At 31.2% G+C, this 20,334-nt stretch overlaps 2 protein-coding genes across 2 annotated transcripts in view; both read left to right on the plus strand.

The window, feature by feature from the left end:
* Nucleotides 1-6,497, plus strand: part of LOC126882921 (uncharacterized) — a 30,503-nt gene extending 24,006 nt beyond the window's left edge. Inside the window, exons 3-4 of the mRNA XM_050647998.1 lie at nt 2,184-2,365; nt 6,263-6,497. Of these exons, the coding sequence (XP_050503955.1) occupies nt 2,184-2,365; nt 6,263-6,357 (277 nt within the window). The 3' untranslated portion in view covers nt 6,358-6,497. The remainder of the gene's footprint in view (nt 1-2,183; nt 2,366-6,262) is intronic.
* A 9,381-nt stretch (nt 6,498-15,878) lies between these two features.
* Nucleotides 15,879-20,334, plus strand: part of LOC126882922 (uncharacterized) — a 29,812-nt gene continuing 25,356 nt past the window's right edge. The window contains exon 1 of the mRNA XM_050647999.1: nt 15,879-16,109. Within this exon, the coding sequence (XP_050503956.1) occupies nt 15,936-16,109 (174 nt within the window). The 5' untranslated portion in view covers nt 15,879-15,935. The remainder of the gene's footprint in view (nt 16,110-20,334) is intronic.

Consider the following 20,334-nt stretch of genomic DNA (forward strand, 5'->3'; position numbering starts at 1 on the left):
AAAATAAATATATATATATATATATATATATATATATATATATATATATATATATATATATATATATATAAAGGGTTGTCTACAGCTAATGCCGTTTCCCTTCCGTCAGCCAGGACTTCCATTTTTTTCGATCTTCCCAGTCTCCGTCTTCCAATCCTTTCTTAGACATGGCTTCGTCGACTTCATTTTTCCAAGATCTTCTAGGTCGTCCTCTTCTTCTCGTTCCTCTTGGGCTCCATTCTGCAACCTTGTTTATCCAAGTGTTTTCTACTCTGCGTACGTGGCCGTACCATTTCAGTCTTCTCTCGTCTATATATTGCAGGGCATCTTTTTCCACTTGCATTCTTCTCCTTATCTCCTCATTTGTTATTCTGTCTCTTCTGGTGAGACCACAGCATCTTCTCCAGTATTCCATTTCGGTTGCCAGAATGCTTTTTTGGGTTTTTTTGTTTATGACCCAAATTTCTGCGGCATATGTCATGATGCTTCTTACTATTGTTTGGTATATCATTCTTTTTGTTTTTCCCTTGATGTTTTTATTCCAGATTACATTATGGAGTTGTCTGATGCAAGATCTTGTTTGTCCCAATCTACTTTTTATTTCTGCTTCTGTTGTTCCGCTTTTCGACATTATAAAGCCCAAATATTTAAAATTCTTCGTTCCTTTTATTTCAACTTGTTCTTCTACTTCTAAGTTTTTTACGTCTTCTTCCGATATTACTAAGGATTCCGTTTTCTTCATATTTATTTCCAGGCCCACCTTTTTGTATTCCTCTTTTAGTTTTCTTACCATGTAACTGATATCCTCTTCATCTTGAGCCATCACCACCTGATCGTCTGCGAAACACAATGTGTAGAGATAATCGTCCCTTATCGGTATTCCCATACCCCTACACTTTGTCTTCCAAGTTGTTAGTGCGTGTTCTAAAAATATTTTAAATAGAGTCGGTGACGTTGGGCATCCCTGTAGTAATCCTTTTGTTGTTTTGAAGTTAGCAACTACCTTGTTTCCGATTTTTATATTTACTTCATTTCCACTGTACATGTTTTTGATTGCTTGTGTTAGGTTAGGTGGTATCCCTATTTTAGTCATTGCTTTGTACAGTTCTTTCCTTGGCACGGTGTCGTATGCCTTCCTAAGGTCTATAAACGCCATGTGTACATCTTTGTTCTTAGCTCTTTTTTTCTCTATTGTCTGTTGTATTGTATGGATATGATCTAGACATGATTTCCCTGCTGTAAAACCTGCTTGTTCTTCTCCGATTTTACCTTCTATATTTTTCTCTATTTTGTTCCTGAGGATCCTGCCATACAGTCTTTCCATTGTAGCGATGACGCTTAACAAAATCATAAAACACAATAAAATACCGGAAGAATGGAGAACGAGAGAACTAATTCTACTATTTAAAAAAGGAGATAAAGGCAGCCATAAAACTACTTGTTTTCTGTATCAACTTATTAAATACTACCCTTAAACTTACAACTAAAATTCTCCAAGAACTACTGAATCAAAGGATAAGTTTAGCATATGAACAACAGGGTTTTCGTACTGGAAGATCGTGTACAGAGATGCAATATTGGTCATAAAGCAAATTACTGAGAAATCACCAGAGTATAATAGACCAGCATTTCTACGTCTGACTAGAAGAAAGCATTTGACAGAATAAGACTCAAAGATGTAATCCATGTTCTGTATAATAGAGAAGTCCCCCTAGATATCATAAAAACCATTGAAAACATCCACCAAAACAACAAAATGGAAGTAAGAATAGATGGACAACTTACAGAACCTATAGACATAGGCAACGGAATAAGACAGGGAGACTCATTGAGTCCTAGGCTCTTCAATTTAATCATGGATGAAATAATCAAAAGCGTCAACAAAGGAAGACGATACAGAATGGGAAACAAAGATGAAAAAATACTGTGTTACGCAGACGATGCAATATTAATAGCCCAAAATGAAGATAATCTGCAAAGATTAGTTCAGAGATTTAACATAAAAGCAAAACAATTCAATATAACAATTGGAAACACATCCCAGGATGGGCTCTGATGATATAAATATTGGGTTGCTGTATAAATTTACAACCGAAATCGAAGTTAAAGGATTAATATTATTTAATCACTTTAATTATTTTAATACTTTTATTAATTTTAATACCTACTTTTTATTATTTAAGTCTTTGTCAACTTGAAGATCCCAATGCTCCCGAACCAGGTGAATATTGTTTCGAAGACTTGTTACTGGAGGATGGTTCAGCAAATTACAATGTAGTCGATGAAGATGAAGTAGTTTATAATAGAGTTAGATTGCCGGGTTTCCAATGTCCAAGATGTGTTCTCAGGTGGACTTACAAAGCAGGTACTTATAATATGCCGCATTTAGTTATTTATACAGGGTGTCCAGAAACTCTACCGACAAACGAAGACAGGAGATTCCTCATATAATTTTAAGACATTTTAACCCAATTCATCTAGTCCGAAAATGCTTCCTAAGGGAGCTAGAGCTCTTTGAAGATGGCGTTTTGTAATTAGTTTTTCTTAAATACCTCCAGAACGCTTCTATTTAGAAAAACAAAAATTGTTACACATATTTATCTTCCAGAGATAAATCGATTCCATCCATACCGGTCATAGGCGTCCGTTTTGGGTAGGGCAACGGTTATTTTATCGCATAACTTTTTTGTCTTTAACTTTTAAGAATTTTTGATACTGGATTATTATATTGTGAGATATTCTAGTACTAAAAGGTACTCTTGATTTAAGTCAGTAGGACACACCGTTTTCTAGAAAAATCGATTTGAAAAGTTTTCGTTTTTTGAATTTGAAAAAAAATTGAAAGAAATTTTCAAAAAAACGGTGTATTTTACCAAATTATAGTAAGAGTAACTTTAATTACTAAAATACCTCACAATTTAATAATCTAAAATCAAAAATTCTTAAAAATTATAGTCAAAAAAGTTATACGATAAAATAACCCTTCACCTACCCAAAACGGACGCATATGACCGGTACTAGAAATTCGAAATTAATGAAATCGATTCGTTTCTGGAATATAAATAAACGTACCAGTTTCCGTTTTTCTAAATGGTTTTTTTAAATTTTTTTTTTGGAAATTCAAAAAACGAAAAATTTTTAAATCGATTTTTCTAGAAAACGGTGTGTTCTATTGACTTAAAGCAAGAGTACCTTTTAGTACTAGCATACCTCATAATTTAATAATCCAGTGTCAAAAATGCTTATAAGTTAAAGACATAAAAGTTATGCGATAAAATAACCGTTGCCCTACCCAAAACGGACGCCTATGACCGGTACTAGAAATTCACAATAAATGTAATCGATTTATCTCTAGAAGATAAATATGCGTCCCAATTTTCATTTTTCTAAATAAACGCGTTCTGGAGTTATTTAAGAAAAACTAATTACAAGACGCCATTTTCAAAGAGCTCTAGCTCCCTTAGGAAGCATTTTCGGGCTAGAAGAATTGGGTTAAAATGTCTTAAATTCATCTGAGGAATCTTCTGTGTTCGTTTGTCGGTAGAGTTTCTGGACACCCTGTATATTGAGCAAAAACTGACGCATTCAAAGGTTTTAGTCAGATCTATAAAAGCGCGTATAGGCAAGTTTGTTATATTCCAACGCTTGGAATAATAGAGGTGAAATAAAAATTATAATTTTATTTGTTTATGCCCTGAATATTTTCGTAATAGATGTTGCAAACCAGGCTCTTATGTTCTTTAGCCAGGGTATTCGTCTTCTGCCGACGTTTCTCTTATTCTGAACTTTTTCTTACAGAATGAATATTAATGATTTACATTTAGTTTCATAACATCACTATCTTTCAGGACTTCCATCATTTTGTTGTGTTGAACCTTTTCAAATGCCTTTTAATAATCAATGAAGCAGATTTATATACTTACATATTATAGTTCATTTCTACATATTTGGAATAGCAATTGTATGCTGAACAGGGCATTGTTCCCAGACCTTTCATAAAAACAAATTGTAATGGTAATTATTATTCTTTGCAGATTTTGTATAATCTCCGACGTATGATCTTTAAAAAAGTTTCAAGTGACTCATGAGACTTATTGTTCTGTAATCCCTGCTCTTTTTGACCTCGCTTTTTAGTCCAGAGAAATAAGATTTTTTTCGTGACACATCCCCCTCCAGGCCGAAACCAAATTTTTTGGGTATTATCGACATCTATATTAATATATGTTTCCTGCAGCCGATTTTGATGATATACATAGTTATAAACAAATAAAGATCAAAAAACGGTAAATTTTCGCTTTTTTCGTCTATTAATAAAAAGTGAAGCTTTACATAAGTGAAGCATTCTAAACAGATTTGAGAAATAATTTTGCAATAATTAGAATTATTTTTGTCATTTTTTTTAATTAAATTAATAGTGTAAATATTCTTCTTTCATAAACTATCCAAAGTATTACTGTAACTTCATTATTTTCTGACTTATAGTGTTGCAAAAAAAAACTAATTTGGGATAAACAAATTAAATAACTTTTAAACTATTTGACCAATTGCTTTGAAATTTAGGGTATGATTTAAGCACCACAAGTCTCAGCATTCTGTGTAATAAGAAGGTTCTAAGTTAATTTTTACATAAGTTATGAATATTTATAAAAACTCAAAATTTATGATTTATTTTCCAATTTTCTAAGCAACCAATAAGGATAGACATATTCAGCGAACGCCATATTGAAGTTTTTTATACGGTTTATGAGTTTCTTACTCTCAAATTTTTTTAAAGTGCTTAACTTTTTGGTAATATACGAAAAAAGCGAAAATTTATCGTTTTTGATCTTCATTTGTTTATAACTATGTATATCATCAAAATCGGCTGCAGGAAACATATAGGTTATTATTATAGATGTCTATACTACTCAAAAAATTTGATTTCTGCCTGGAGGGGGTTGTGTCACCAACAGGATATTTTTTTTCCTTATTTCTCTGAACTATTTTTGATAGAACTATAAACTCTGATCTGAACTACTCTCTGGATATCTTCAAGTTATATGTATATCTAATTGAAAATCATAGTTAATTATTTTCTAAAGTTCTCGTCGAAGAGTTTGATAATATCTGACTAAATCTCATCTGGTCCACAAGTTTTTCATCTTTAAGTAATTGCTGTTTTCACTTCCTCTAAAGGTATGTAAGTGCCTGTTATGGTGTTCATTATTTGTTGTTCTTCTCTATTAAGAAAATTCTTTTATGGATTTTTTACATGATATTTTGATTTGTTCTATATCTACAATTATTATTTTTCCTTGGCCATTTTTCATTTTTCCTATTGATTTTTTTTTGAATATTGCTGTAATTTGCTTGATCTTCTTGTAAACACCAAATATGTCGTGTTTATCTTTGAGTTCTTGTTCATTTGCTTCTCTGATTTTTCCCTAAATTGGTTATTTATGCACCTATATCTATGCATATCCTTATCTATCTATTTTACTTTTGCTATCTGTCATTCAGGATTTTTTGGCTGTACTTCCGTCTCTCGCTGATCTATTTTGTCGAATGTCTTTTTGTTCTTCATTAATTATGTATTTTTCATTATTCTTATTGGCAAATACCGGTGTTAGAAGTTTAAGAGTTGTGTTAAACAACGTACTACTACTGGTACTTTTTCTCTTTATAGTAAAATGCTGAGGTGATATTCACAAAACTGGCGTCACGAAATAATTGGAAGAATCAATTTACGCGACGATGGGAGTCCGTTATAAAACATATAAACTTTTTAAATGTTATTAAAATCTATGACAAGAATATTAACTAACAGCGGTTTTATGTACTTTCGAATTTACAAAAAATTGTTAAAATAAATAAATAAACTTTTAAATCGATGATTGTAAATAAAAGACGTAAAATAAATAAATAACAAAACTATTTTATGTAATTTTAAAAATATTATTTAACATTTAAAAATACAGAAACATAGTATGAGTTTAGCGCTAGTCTAAAGTACCACCTACTGTTTCACTTTGTTTTCTATCAAAAACTACTATTATCTTCCTAGTAAAAATAGCGTGAAAAAGTACATCTATCATACCAAACATACATTTGTTTATCTTATTTTAAGTGTCTATTTTGTATGCCATTGAGTCTGAAGCTTTTCTTCTAAAACAATTAAACATTTTATCTTGTACAACCTTATTTTTATTATTTAATTCTCAAATATTACTTTATGAAATATCTATCTACATATATTTTTTTCTAACTTTAAAATTTATTTTAGGAAATAATTTTGGACAATGTGAAGATGGACAATGGAGAAGAGCATGCGGCCCCCAAGAACATTTCAGAGCTTGCGCTGACATTTCTATAGTATAAAAATAAACGACAAAACTTTTTGTTTTGTCGATTTGGTAAAAGTAAATCTTATACATAATAAACTTTACACCAACAGTATTATGTTTAAAAAATCATTGAACTTATATTTGTTTAGATGGAAATAAATATTGTTAAAAGATTATTAGAATTATTTTATTCTAACATAGAAAAGCACAGCTCCCACAATATTTTCACAAAAAGAAAACAACTAGGAATAAAATTCCGAGAAATTTACTGTTTAGTTTGGACCTAGCCCAGATAGCACAAGTACGTTTTATGGACGTCCAATGGACGTACATCTGTGTACATTGGAACGTCCAATGGACGTCCCGCTAAGGTACAATGGACATCCGATGGACGTCCAACGAACGTCCAGAGTTCACAAAATTGGACGTCCATAGAACGTCCGCAACAAACGTACAATGTACGTTGTTGTATGTACACCTTATGTACATTCAATGCACATCTGATGTACATTCAATGTACGTCTTATGGACATTTTTAGGGCATATAGTATCCATAATTTTGTGAATACATAGCAAAAAGCCTTTATCGGAAATAGTTTCTATAATACTAAATCTTATATTTGCTTATACTTTAAAATATTACACAAAAGACCTTTTTTATTTTTCTTTACTATAACTTTATTATGTATGTGTATGTACTTTATTATAGGAACTTCATTAATGCACGACTGCACTGGCACAATAAACAGCAAAGACAAAGGTATTATCACTGGATGTATTATATGTATGTATTGTATGGAATAATTTAATAAAAAAGAGATTCAGATAATGACGGACTATAAAGCATGCACATAGAAAAGAGGGTTAGGACTGCATCTGCATGCATAAAAAGATATTCGATACCCGACCCGATGACGGACAATATTGCAAGACGGGAAATTTAACAGTTACAAAATGCACATTTAAGATTTAAATTGGTTGTGTCTAATTATTGTACGGTCTATAATTACCGATGTATTACCATTATACGAAAAAAGTTTAAGATAATTTTATCATCGTCTAATATTATATAGGTTTAATTAAAATAATTTTAGTGGTTCAGTGTTTTAACTCGATGATGAAAAAATATGTGACTACATTTATTAGAAACTTCTTATATTCTACTAATAATATTGCTTTGATTAAAACAAGAAGCTATATAATTGCTCATAATAATAATAGTCGCGTTTTGTGTAAAATTTCCATGGACCACAAATGGATGTCCAATGTACGTTGAAATCAAACGTCCAATGGACGTTGCGTAATGCACGTACATAGTACGTCCAGTTTTGGTCCATGGACGTTTGAACTTTAAATGTACGTTACATGGACGTCCATCGGACGTTGTGTGCTATATGGGATGGTATCCATTTGTGGGGGGACAGCCAATCAAACAAACCTAGAAACAATCCTTAGAAAAATGCTGACTGCCCCTTGGTATGTGCCAAAGTGTGTGATAGAGCAAGACTTCAATGTGCCATCCATATAAACAGTAATATCAGAATATTACAAAAGATATTCCAAGAGACTAGAATCTCATCCAAATGAGTTAGCAAGCAACCTCACTGATCATCAGAATGATGTAAGACATTTGAAGAGATTCAAAACATTGGACCTAGCAAGAATATTTAAATAATCTGTAATAACTAAACTTGTTTTAATTTAATTTATGTAAAGAGTCCTGTGAAATAGACTAAGTTTTCAATCTAATAGCACATAAAATAATATTAAAAATATTACTCTACATCCAACCAGACTGAAAACAATGGGAACCTTCTCTGGTTACACCTCCGAGGCTTCTACAATTTGCAAGCCATAACCGCTTGCTAAAATTCATTTTTGATCCTGTGAAATAATTTACCTATTGTTCTTAGATTGTAAATATTACAAAATAAAAAAAAATCTCCTCTTTTGTGGAATATGGTCATGGATGGGCTGATAGCTAAACTCAGCAACGACAGCCAATTTAGCTCACAGCAAAGGGCCTAGCCGGGTAGCATATTTACAGATGCTCCTATACTACGGTACCAGAGTACTGAAATCGGTTAGCATTTGATATACACTATTACGCTACAAACCCTCATTGGCACGTTTCGTAAGCTGAGCTTAAGGCACGTCTTAACCTTAAGATCTGTTGGTGCAACCAGGCATTATAGTCTAGGCGCCAAATAGAGGTCACCGTGTCATTTTCAATTCTGATGGACAAACTCAACGGTTTCTTATGGATTTTGGGCTGCTGATTACGAATTTCGAGGGGGATTTCGATCCGAGTGGTCAAAAAATTGTTATAAACAATTTAATTGTTTATAAATTGTTTATAAGGCTCTAGCTCATAAACTAAAAGAGATAAAAAAATGTTTCAAATAAAATGTGTTCCCTAATAAAAAACGAGGAAACAACCGTTTACTAAACTTAAATCCGACGATTAGAACTCAAAATATTGTAAAATTAGTGCACAATGCAAATTGCAAATTGCAAAATAAGTATTTTTGGAAGCTTTACCGATCTTAACTCGGCTTCTACGCATGCAAACGATCCTTATAAGGTGTCCTTTTAAAGCTTAATTAAGAGGTTTTCAAACAAAGTTTGTTAAATTATTTGATCTTTATTTGTTTTAAAGTTATACCCATTTGAAGTTATAATTTCCTTAAAAAAATTGTACATTAATTTGTTTATAAAGGTTTCAAGCAAACTTGAGCTAAAAACATTTATACTTTAATTAACAATAATGATGAAACAACTCAAAATGAACAATTTGAGCTTAAGAAAATGTTCGTAAGTTTATTTTTGGCTAAGAGGTCGATATTTTAATGGCGCGCTATGAGGCGCAAGATTGGCTCACAGTCAAGTAAGTATGTATTCTTCGACGCTTTATCGATCGTAACTCGGCTTCTACGCATGAAAATGAGCCAGTATGTGATATCTATATAAAAATGGATCGAGTTCTTTTGCAGCATCATCATTGCATATAAAACGAGCATTTATGATGTGGCGGCATACACACAATTGACGGGCCTTGATGATGCTGCAAAAGAACTAGATCCACTTTATATGGATATTATTTAGATAATTAGACTTTAAAGCCTCAAAAAGTTTTAGTTTTACTGCCTACAAGAACAGACTTTTACCACCATGTAACTGTTAAAATTTCGCTAAGAACTTATGCAGATGTAAAAAAAGCTGATATTCCCTGTATATCTCTATGCAGATTTGCAGATGCATGAAAAAAATGTTTGTAAAAATAGTATTAATAAATAATATCAACATACTTTTTAGTTATACTTGTGAAATATTAGTTTTTAATGTTTTTTTCTCATTTAGTGAAAAAATAGAAGACAATGTAAATAGAATGAAAGGTGATACGAGGTACAGTATGATGATTTAATTATAAGAATTATATGATAAAATTTTATTAGGATCTTCAAAAATGAAAAATGAAGATAACGTATGTATACATAGAAATTATAATTTGCATCGAGAAGTTAGCGCGTGAACCTTTACGCGGTGAGCCGATCTTGCGCGCGCCATTAAAATATCGACATCTTGGCCAAAAATAAACTTATGAACATTTTCGTAACCTCAAATTGTTCCTTTTGAGTTTTTCTATCATTATGGTTCATTAAAGTATAAATGTTTATAGCTCAAATTTGCTTGATACCCTTATTAAACAAATGAATGTACAATATTTTTAAGAAAATTGTAATTTCAAACGGGTATAACTTTAAAACAAATGAAGATCAAGTAATTTGACAAACTTAGTTTGGAAGCCTGTTAATTAAGATTTAAGATGACACCTTCTAAGACTTATTTGCATGCGCAGAAGCCGAGTTACGATCGATAAAGCTTCAAAAAATACTTATTTTGCAATTTGCAATTTGCATTGTGCACTAATTTTACAATATCTTGAGTTCTAATTGTTAGATTTAAGTTTAGTAAACGGTTTTTTCTTCGTTTTTTATTAAGGAACAAATTTTATTTGAAATATTTTTTTTTATCTCTCTTAGTTTATGAGCCAGAGCCTTATAAACAATTTATCAACAATTAAATTGTTTATAACAATTTTTTGACCACTCGGATCGAAATCCCCCCTCGAAATTCGTAATCAGCAGCCAAAAATCCATAAGAAACCGTTGAGTTTGTCCATCAGAATTGAATATGACACGGTGACCCCTCTGGCGCCTAGACTATTACCCACATAACAATGATGTTCGCATCATGTTCTAAGCATATACTACCAACATTCGTCGGAGTATATTCTTTCTAGTATATGTGTAGTACAAGCATAGCATCTACCTTAAAAAACATTCTAAATTTCATGTTTTTTGCATATACTTCAAAGTATATTCTCGTACCGAATATACTAAGTATATTCGTGTACGTAGGATCTCAGAATATTCGTAAAAGTTTATTCTTAGAATATACCTTTATAGAATATTCTTAACACATACTTATAAGTACATTCTTAACACATACTTATAAGTAGATACTTTTAAAATATCTTAAAAATAATTTGTATGTATAGGAAGTATAATATTAGCCTTATAGATTATCAACTTCGTTATTTTTTAGAATACATAATTAATAAAATTTATGTATGTAGGTAGTATTGGACGAATTTCATTTCAAAATTGTTGTAGGGTAAAAAAGTTTACAACATTAATTGTATTAACGTTTACATAGATACTATTAAAAATTCGTTTTCATAATTGAAATGACATTACCATTTCGAGTTTATCATGAATCATTAGTATTTTTACATCCTTGGAATTTGAATTTAGGTACATTCAATTCAATAGGCCATTTCGCAGAACCAAAACGTGCCAAACTGCACAACCAAAGCAACCAAAGGCTTTGGCGTTGCCAACCGTCGAGTAAGCTTTTTCCGTCAACTTACCTTTTTAAAATTCCCACTTTTATAAAAAAAAAACTTCCCTCCTGTTTACAAAATCTGAGAAGATATGTTGAATTATTTTCAAATATTTTGATTTTTTCTTAATATTTTACAATTTGGACTGGAACAATAATTCCCTTTTGAGTTAACTTTTTCCCTTTATCACCTTTTCTGTTGAAAATTTCCGCAAAAAGGGAAATTTCTCTCCGTTTGGCAACACTGACCACCGATTTTGTTATTCCACAATACATTCATAACCCCCCCCCCCCATCATATTCTGACCATTTCTATTCTTACCTGAATGGATCAGGGATAGGAAAAAACCGTAAAATATGAAAAAGAAAACAGGCATTATTTCATTATTTGTATCATCTATGGATCTATGCAGGCAGTGTTAAGGATGAAGGCGAATGATGTAGTACTAGGACTAAAGAACATACATAATCTGTTTATTTTGTTTGCGGTGCTTCAAAATATATATAATCTATTTTGATAACTCAATATTACTTAAATAGGTAAGTACATATAAGTATTATATAAATTTTAGTTACTTATTATGCATAATTTAGTTTAGCTAAATATTATATAATGATTTATATAAATAACTAAAATTTATAAATATGTACTTACTTTTTAAGTAATATTGTAGAATGTAGGTACTAACTACATTCTCATTTGCAATTAAAATATGTAAATAGATATTTGGTAGAACCAGTAGAACCTAAGATGAGATTAGGTGATGCTGAAAACATACTTCTAAGCAATATAGCACTTGATAGCACTTTCTTATAGAATATGTATTCTTAAAAATATAATATTCTTCCCATACAAAGATGTGCGGTTGTACGTTCTTAGTATATAAATAGAAGGTTTATAGCACTTCCTTGGAATATTCTAAAAAGTACCTTCTTGGTATAAACTAAAAAGATGTGCGGTAGTATGTTCTAAGTATACACATAGAAGGTTTATAGCACGTCCTTGGAATATTCTAAAAAGAACATTCTTGGTATATACTGAAAAGAAGTGCGGTAGTACATTCTAAGTATATACATAGAACGTTTAAGTACTGTAATGTAGTATATACTCAGTATCTGCTCTGCACATTCGCAATGGTAATTACGCACATTCTCAGTATATACTTTTTCTGAAAAGTATGTTCTATGAATCTACTAAGAACATGAAATTGTTATGTGGGTAGTAGTGGTTAAAATGTACAATTCACTTCGACTCGTAAAATATACCTCTGTGTTCCAGGTTACCTCAGATTTATGCAATTTTGAGAAAGAGAAATTAACATGAGGGCTTTCGAACTGGGGCAGACCAATTATATCCACATAGTCCAGCGGCCATGCTTAAAGTATCTTAACAGCCATAATACTGTGGGAATATCTAGAACAGCTCAAAAGACTGGGATAACGTCACAGTGTCACACTGGTTCCAGAACGCCGGGGAACATCAGGAATTAAATGGCCGGGAAAATTATACTGGGAAAGTTTAACTGACTAAGCAGATGGCAAAATGTATATATATTAGACGGATATGCCCTAATAGAGCTGAGGTACCGTGAAAAACAAGGCTCAAAGTCTAGTCCAGAGAAATAAGATTTTTCTCGTGACACATCCCCCTCCAGGCCGAAACCAAATTTTTTGAGTAGTATGGACATCTATATTTATAACCTTTATGTTTCCTGCAGCCGATTTTGATGATTATACATAGTTATATACAAATGAAGATCAAAAAACGGTAAATTTTCTCTTTTTTCGTCTATAACCAAAAAGTTAAGCATTTTAAACAAATTTAAGAGTAAGAAACTCATGAATTGTTTATAAAATTTCAATATGGCGTTCGCTGAATTTGTCTATCCTTATTGGTTGCTTAGAAAATTGCAAAATAAATCATAAATTTTGAGTTTTTATAAATATTCATAACTTATGTAAAAATTAACTTAGAACCTTCTTATTACGCGAATTGCTGAGACTTCTGGTGCTTAAATTATATTTTAAATTTCCAAGCAATGCAATTGGTCAAATAGTTTAAAAGTTATTTAATTTGTTTATCCCAAATTCATTTTTTTTTGCAACACTATAAGTCAGAAAATTATGAGGTTACAGTAATACTTCTGACGGTTTATGGAAGAAGAACATTTATACTGTTGACTTAATTAAAAAAAAATGACAAAAAGTAATTTTAAACAGTGTAAAATTATTTTGCAAAAATACGTCGATTTCTTGCTTACTTATAAACAATTAGAATAACTTTTTAACCGTTACCCGTAGAAAAATTATTTTTTCATATTTGGAAAGACTGAATTTTTATACACGTTTAGAAAGAAAAACAATTGTCCTAGGACAATTAGGGACGAAGTTGACCCCCCTTTTTTAATTCACATGTTTTTGCAAAATAATTTTGCAGTATTTAGAATTATTTTTTGTCATTTTTTTTCATTAAATTAATAGTATAAATATTCTTCTTTCATAAACTATCCAAAGTATTAGTGTAACTTCATCATTTTCTGACTTATAGCGTTGCAAAAAAAAATAATTTGGGATAAACAAATTAAATGCCTTTTAAACTATTTGACCAGAAGTCTCAGTATTTCGTGTAATAAGAACGTTCTAAGTTAATTTTTACATAAGTTATGAATATTTATAAAAACTCAAAATTCATGATTTATTTTGCAATTTTCTAAGCAACAAATAAGGATAGACTTATTCAGCGAACGCCATATTGAAGATTTTTATACGATTTATAAGTTTCTCACTCTCAAATTTGTTTAAAATACCTAACTTTTTGGTTATAGACGAAAAAAGCGAAAATTTACCGTTTTTTGATCTTCATTTGTTAATAACTATCATCAAAATCGGCTGCAGGAAACATATAGGTTATTATTATAGATGTCCATACTACCCAAAAAATTTGGTTTCGGCCTGGAAGGGGTTGTGTCACCAACACGATATTTTTTTCCTTATTTCTCTGAACTAGTCGTAACAAGCTCCCTTAGGTACTGAGCATACAATAGTCAAGCAACATGTGCTTACAATGAACCTGTTTCATGGAGACTTGCAGCTGAAGACCTGTAGAGCCGGTAGAGTGTTTCAAAATTCTAGAATGACTAACATAAATGAATTAATAAAATCCTTTATAAAAGGCATATATTAAAATCCCTAAATTGGGCTACATCACAGAACTAGTTTTCGATTGGTTAACCAATCATCATCAGTGCTTACGTGATCTAACATGCTAACCACCAAAATATTATATTACAAAAATATGAGGGTAAAACCCCTTTAAAATTAATCCTTCAAGGAAACATTGATGAAATATGCTAACTAAAGCATGGATGTTTAAAATATTCCATGTACTACGATCTCGGTACCATCTGAGCTCTGATACGACTTGTTCACATGACAGTATGGTGGCAAGTGACTGACATATGACATACTGTCATGTGAACAAGTCGTATCGGAGCTCAGATGGTACCGAGAGCGTAGTACATGGAATATTTTAAACATCCATGCTTTAGTTAGCATATTTCATCGATGTTTCCTTGAAGGATTCATTTTAAAGGGTTTTTACCCTCATATTTTTGTAATATAATATTTTGGTGGTTAACCTTCCGATGACCAACCTTTTTTTGTTACACGGATGACCAAGGGGGGAAAATGACCCCAGGTCAAAAATGTCAAAAATGACATTTAACAAAAAAATGAATTTAAAAAAAAATTTTTTTTTTTAATTTTTTTTAAATTTTTTTTTATTTTTCTTATGGCATGGATTTTATGTCATTCAGCCAGTCACAACATGAGTATTAGTGTCATGTGTAGTGTGTATGTTGAGTAAGTGTCTTGTTACTTTGCAAAGTCGACGTCATTAGCGTAAAACTACTTGGAATTACACATAATAGACGCTATTGTACTAAACATCAACTTCAGAATATATTTTTTATTCGTAAAATATAGGGAATTGTTTTTATTTCAAAATATGAGAATATCTAGAATGATATTAAAGTCAAATAAAAAAATAATGAGTTAAAAATTGAAAATACTTTTGAATTTATCAAAGAAAAACATACGCTGGGGTCACAATTTCCCCCGCTTGGTCATCCGAAGGTTAACATGTTAGATCACGTAAGCACTGATGATGATTGGTCAACCAATCGAAAACTAGTTCTCTGATGTAGCCCTTTTTAGGGATTTTAAATATATACCTTTTATAAAGGATTTTATTCGTTTTTTTTTTGTATTATGTATATGGTATACAGCCAACTACAGGAAAACCTTTTTCCTTGTGGATTTATATAAATGAATTATATAGCTAGAACAAGACAATTGGATACAGTAAAACCAATGAATAATGGACGGCTTGCAAAAAGAGCTTATTTAAAATTATTATTGATAAAGCGCTTCATCATATTTATAATATAAAGTTTTTATTAGTTTCTTGGAAAAATAAAAACGTAATATTGGCACTATATTTTATTTAATTGGTATAAAAAGCAGTAGATATAGCTTTTATTTATAGCTGGGTTTAATATTGAGACATTAAAAAATCTTATCAAACATTCTTTATATTATAAAGATTATTAATTTCCTCCATCTCAAATAAATACAGGGCAAATAAATACAATTGTCAGTTTCCACATCTAGATAGGTCAAGATATCAATGATCTTCGATCTGTTTTAATGATAATAATCATGAAACTCAAATTGCTATTTTTATTTATTGCCTACTTGGTAAATAAAATATCTGGTCATGGTATGATGTTAACTCCTCCAGGAAGAAGTTCTTTATGGAGATTTAACCAAGACGCAAAACCAAACTATGAAGATAATGAACTTTTTTGTGGTGGAGCACATGTAAGTTTCGTTGATATAAAAATTAATTTTAAGTATGACTGTTAAAATTTTGGCAACTCTATTATAAAAGTATAAGAGAGTCAGAGTTCACTTCTACCTCTAATTTTCAACTATGTAATTTATCTAAAAGGGGTTTAATCCTTTTCTTCTTCAGCCTATTTACATTCACTATGTCTCTCCATGAGTTCTCTCCCTTCTCTGTTTCGTGCTATTTGAGGCCAGTTTCTCTCCACCTTTGGTTTGATGTCGTCTAGCCACCGTTTTTGTGGTATTCCTTTACTCCAACTGTGTTCTCTCAGTCTTCGATGTACAATATTTCTCGTCCATTTTTCGTTGTTTTGTCATGCTACGTGTCCCACCTAGCTTCATAGATTAATTATTATTCCTTAGTAGAATTAGGTCTACGGTACGATATTCAAGAATACAAAAATTTTGAGAACTATTTTCTTCATTTAATATGGAGCCGAGGTAGTTGTAGTGAGTCAGTCTTTCTATAGGGTTTGATTGATGTAGAGTTGACCTTTTGTGACCTTTTTCTTGGGAATTGTTTGTTGGAATTATTGGAATTTTTTCTGAGGGAATTGTTTGGTTTTAATTTATCAGATCTATCCGATAGCATTGACGATTTTCAACCTGCAAAAGGAAAAGAAACATGAAAACGAAAATGGCACAAGGCCTCCTATAATTTAAATCCTGTTTAGGTTTTCAAAAGAACTAGACATAATTTTAGTACGTTCTTTAACGGTAAAATATTACAAAACCTCTAAATTTTAAAGAACCGCTTGGATTGACTTGAAATTTGGCATACACGTAGCTAACAAGTCAAAGAAAAAAAGTGATATTGTGCCGATATTTGCTTTTGCCCCGGGGGTGGCTTTCACCCCCTCTTGGGGGTGAAAAAGTATTCGTCCAAAGTAAGTCCGGAAATTGATAAACTGACTAATTTTAAGTAACTTTTGTTCTATAGAGTTTTTTCACTAAGTCAATACTTGTCGAGTTATTTGCCAGTGAATGTGTTCATTTTTTCAACAAAATAACCACGCTACAGTATTTCTCATGATCATCTTTCAGTGCGTCACAGTTTTTCGATTTCTTTCTAACGCATTAAATTGTATGTGACAGAAAAAAAGGCACGTCGGTGATTACATTTCGTCGGTGACATTTTTATAACATTTATTCTAGTTATTCTAGTTGTCGATTGATGGCGCCATAATAAAAAAATAATTTTTTTTTAGTTAGATAATAATATTACAAATATAATCTGTATAATTTATAAGACTATACAAATCAAAGAAAATACCATTTTATAAATGCAAGAAACACTTTTGATTTGTTTTTTTTTTATTCCAAATTGAAAATAAAATGTGACAACTGTCAGATTGAACTAAAATGTCATGTTAGAATAAATGTCATAAATGTGTATTATCACGGACTTACCCTTTTTCCTATCATTTGTTACGCACTGAAAAATGATCATGAGAAATACTTTAACAGAAAAACAAAAAAATACATGATATTCAGAAAATCAATGCTGAGTTTTTGTTTTTCGAGATTTTTGGCATCTCTAACATTTTTTACGTTATTTTGAAAAAAAGCATATTTTTCAAAATTAAAATTTTTAAAAATTTTACATTAAAATTAAATTTTTTCCAAAATAAGCACTTTGAATCGATGAAACTTACAGATCATATAAACACAACATAAGTAAAATAATTTGTGGAGCGGTAACGATTAATTTCATTTAAGTTGCTAATTAGGGGGTGGTCTTCCCGATTTTTTTTGCCAAAACAAAAGGGACCAACTTTATTTTGAGCGTAACTTGCTTAAATTTAATGCTAGAAACTTTTTATAAAAACAGAAATAAAGCTATTTTTAAACACTTTAAAAAGTTATAATGGGTTTTCCCCAAAAAGTGCTTAATTTTTTGGATATTTCACTTCGAAGTATTCTATTTGAAATTTGGCGAATATGAATCTATTTTTCATTGGCTATAACTCTGGTTTTACGAGATCCAGAGACCTAACTCGTCCACCATTTTTTTTTACTTTTTTACAGGCTATATTTTTGCAAAAAACGTTTTTTTCGACAAAATACTTACTTTTTGAGTTATTTGCGAAAAACCGTCTAAAAATGTAGTTATTTTGTTGAAAAATGAGCATATTCACTCGCAAATAACTCGAAGTGTTGACTTGGCGAAAGAGCTCTATAGAACAAAAGTTACTTAAAATTAGTCAGTTTCTCCATTTCCGGACTTATTTTGGACTTATATTTTTTCACCCCCAGGGCAAAAACACACATCGGCACAATATCACTTTTTTTGTTTGACATGTAAGCTATGCATATGCCAAATTTTATGTCAATCCAAGCGGTTCTTTAAAATTTAGAGCAAAAACCGTGAAAGAATGGACTATTTAGAAGAATTATTAACCTGTTAACGCCATTTGGTCGAATTATGAACAATATAGTTTTCGTTACATAATGTGTAACAAATCAAGATTTTCTTATCATTTCTAGACCATTATAAAAACTATCTAAACAATACGCGTGAAATGTTATTTAAAACTTATAAAACCATAAATTTTGTTTATATTTATTGTTTTATTATTTTATTTATAAAAGTACCTACTTATTACTAGATTGCAATATAGAAATATTTTATTATTTATTTAAAACCAATAATCAAGCAATTATTAGTCTTAAGCAATTATCCAAGATGGTTTACAATGAGCAATAAAGGTTAATTGAAAAAATAAGGAAGTGAATATTGTTGATATGACTGTTTTAAGTAAATATCGTTATCTATTAAATTTTTGTCCATTATCTATATTCTTTTATTAATATACATTTATACTTCTCCTATTTTTGTAAATAAAACTATAGCTCAAAATAGGTACACTTAATGTAACTTCAAAATGACTATACTAAATTTACATTCAAGATGCAGTAGAAATAAACAAACCAAGATATGTTAAATGCTACTAGGAGCAATCTCGAATCATAATTTACAATGTATAAACTTTGAAAAGTTGGGCGATGGGCTAACAACTCATTCCCGTAAAATACTAAAGTTGTTACAAATCCACGCGCTATGCCTCGGATCCAGGATGGAACTTACGGAAAACGAAACAGGCTACGGAAACGGACGATGATTTTCGGAACATGGAATATTCAAGGAATCTCTACAAAACATAATATTTTTGAAGAACTAACAATGAATCGCATAGATATCTGCGCTCTAACAGAAACAAAAAAGAAAGGAACTGGAATGGAACAAAAGGAAAACTACATTCATATCTACAGCGGAGTGAAGAAGGAGAACAGAGCAAAGTCAGGAGTATCATTTGCAATACGCAAGAAATATAAGAAAAGTATAAAAGATTGGGAATACGTAAATGAACGAATTTTAAGAGTAGGTCTAAAACTCTATAACAGAGAATTAGAAATATTTGTTGTATATGCTCCTACCGATGATTCAAACCAGGATGTAAAAGATAAATTTGAGGAAAGCCTAGCGGACACCATCTCAAAAATCAGCAACCGAAAAGAGATTATCATGATGGGCGACTTCAATGCCAGAACTGGGTCAAAGATCAATGACGACATTGTGGGAAGATTTGGCGAAGAAACTGTTAACAACAATGGAACAAGACTTGTGGGACTATGTGAAGCGTATTCCTTACGGATAACGAATGGATTTTTTCAACACAGATCCATCCATAAATACACATGGACGCAGCCAACCCGACAATTGAAATCGATTATAGATTACGTCATCATGAAGCAGAAATCATCAATTGTGACGAAAGATGTACGAGTCTATAGAGGTGCAGAATGTGGAACTGACCACTTTTTACTCAGAGCAGATCTATACTTTCCATATATCTTGAACAACAAAATTGAAGAGACCCAGGAAGAGATTACAGAAGAACACCCGCCTCAGTACAAATACAACATCGACGCACTGAAAGATAATTCAATCTCCTTTCTTTTTAAATTAAGACTGAGCCAAAAGATAACCAATACACAGTTTAATGCAAGAACAGCAGATGAAAAATATGATCGGCTAAAAAAGTGCTTACATGAAGCTGCATTCGAAGCGTTAGGGGAAAAATCCTCAAATAACACTAATCACCCTTGGTTTACAGATTCTTTAAAAGAAAAGACGAGGGAAAAAAAAGAAGCATATCAAAAATGGCTCAGTACCAATTGCTCAGAAGACCGAAAA

Source organism: Diabrotica virgifera, chromosome 4, assembly GCF_917563875.1.
Source record: "Diabrotica virgifera virgifera chromosome 4, PGI_DIABVI_V3a".
NCBI classification, from domain to species: Eukaryota; Metazoa; Arthropoda; class Insecta; order Coleoptera; family Chrysomelidae; genus Diabrotica; species Diabrotica virgifera.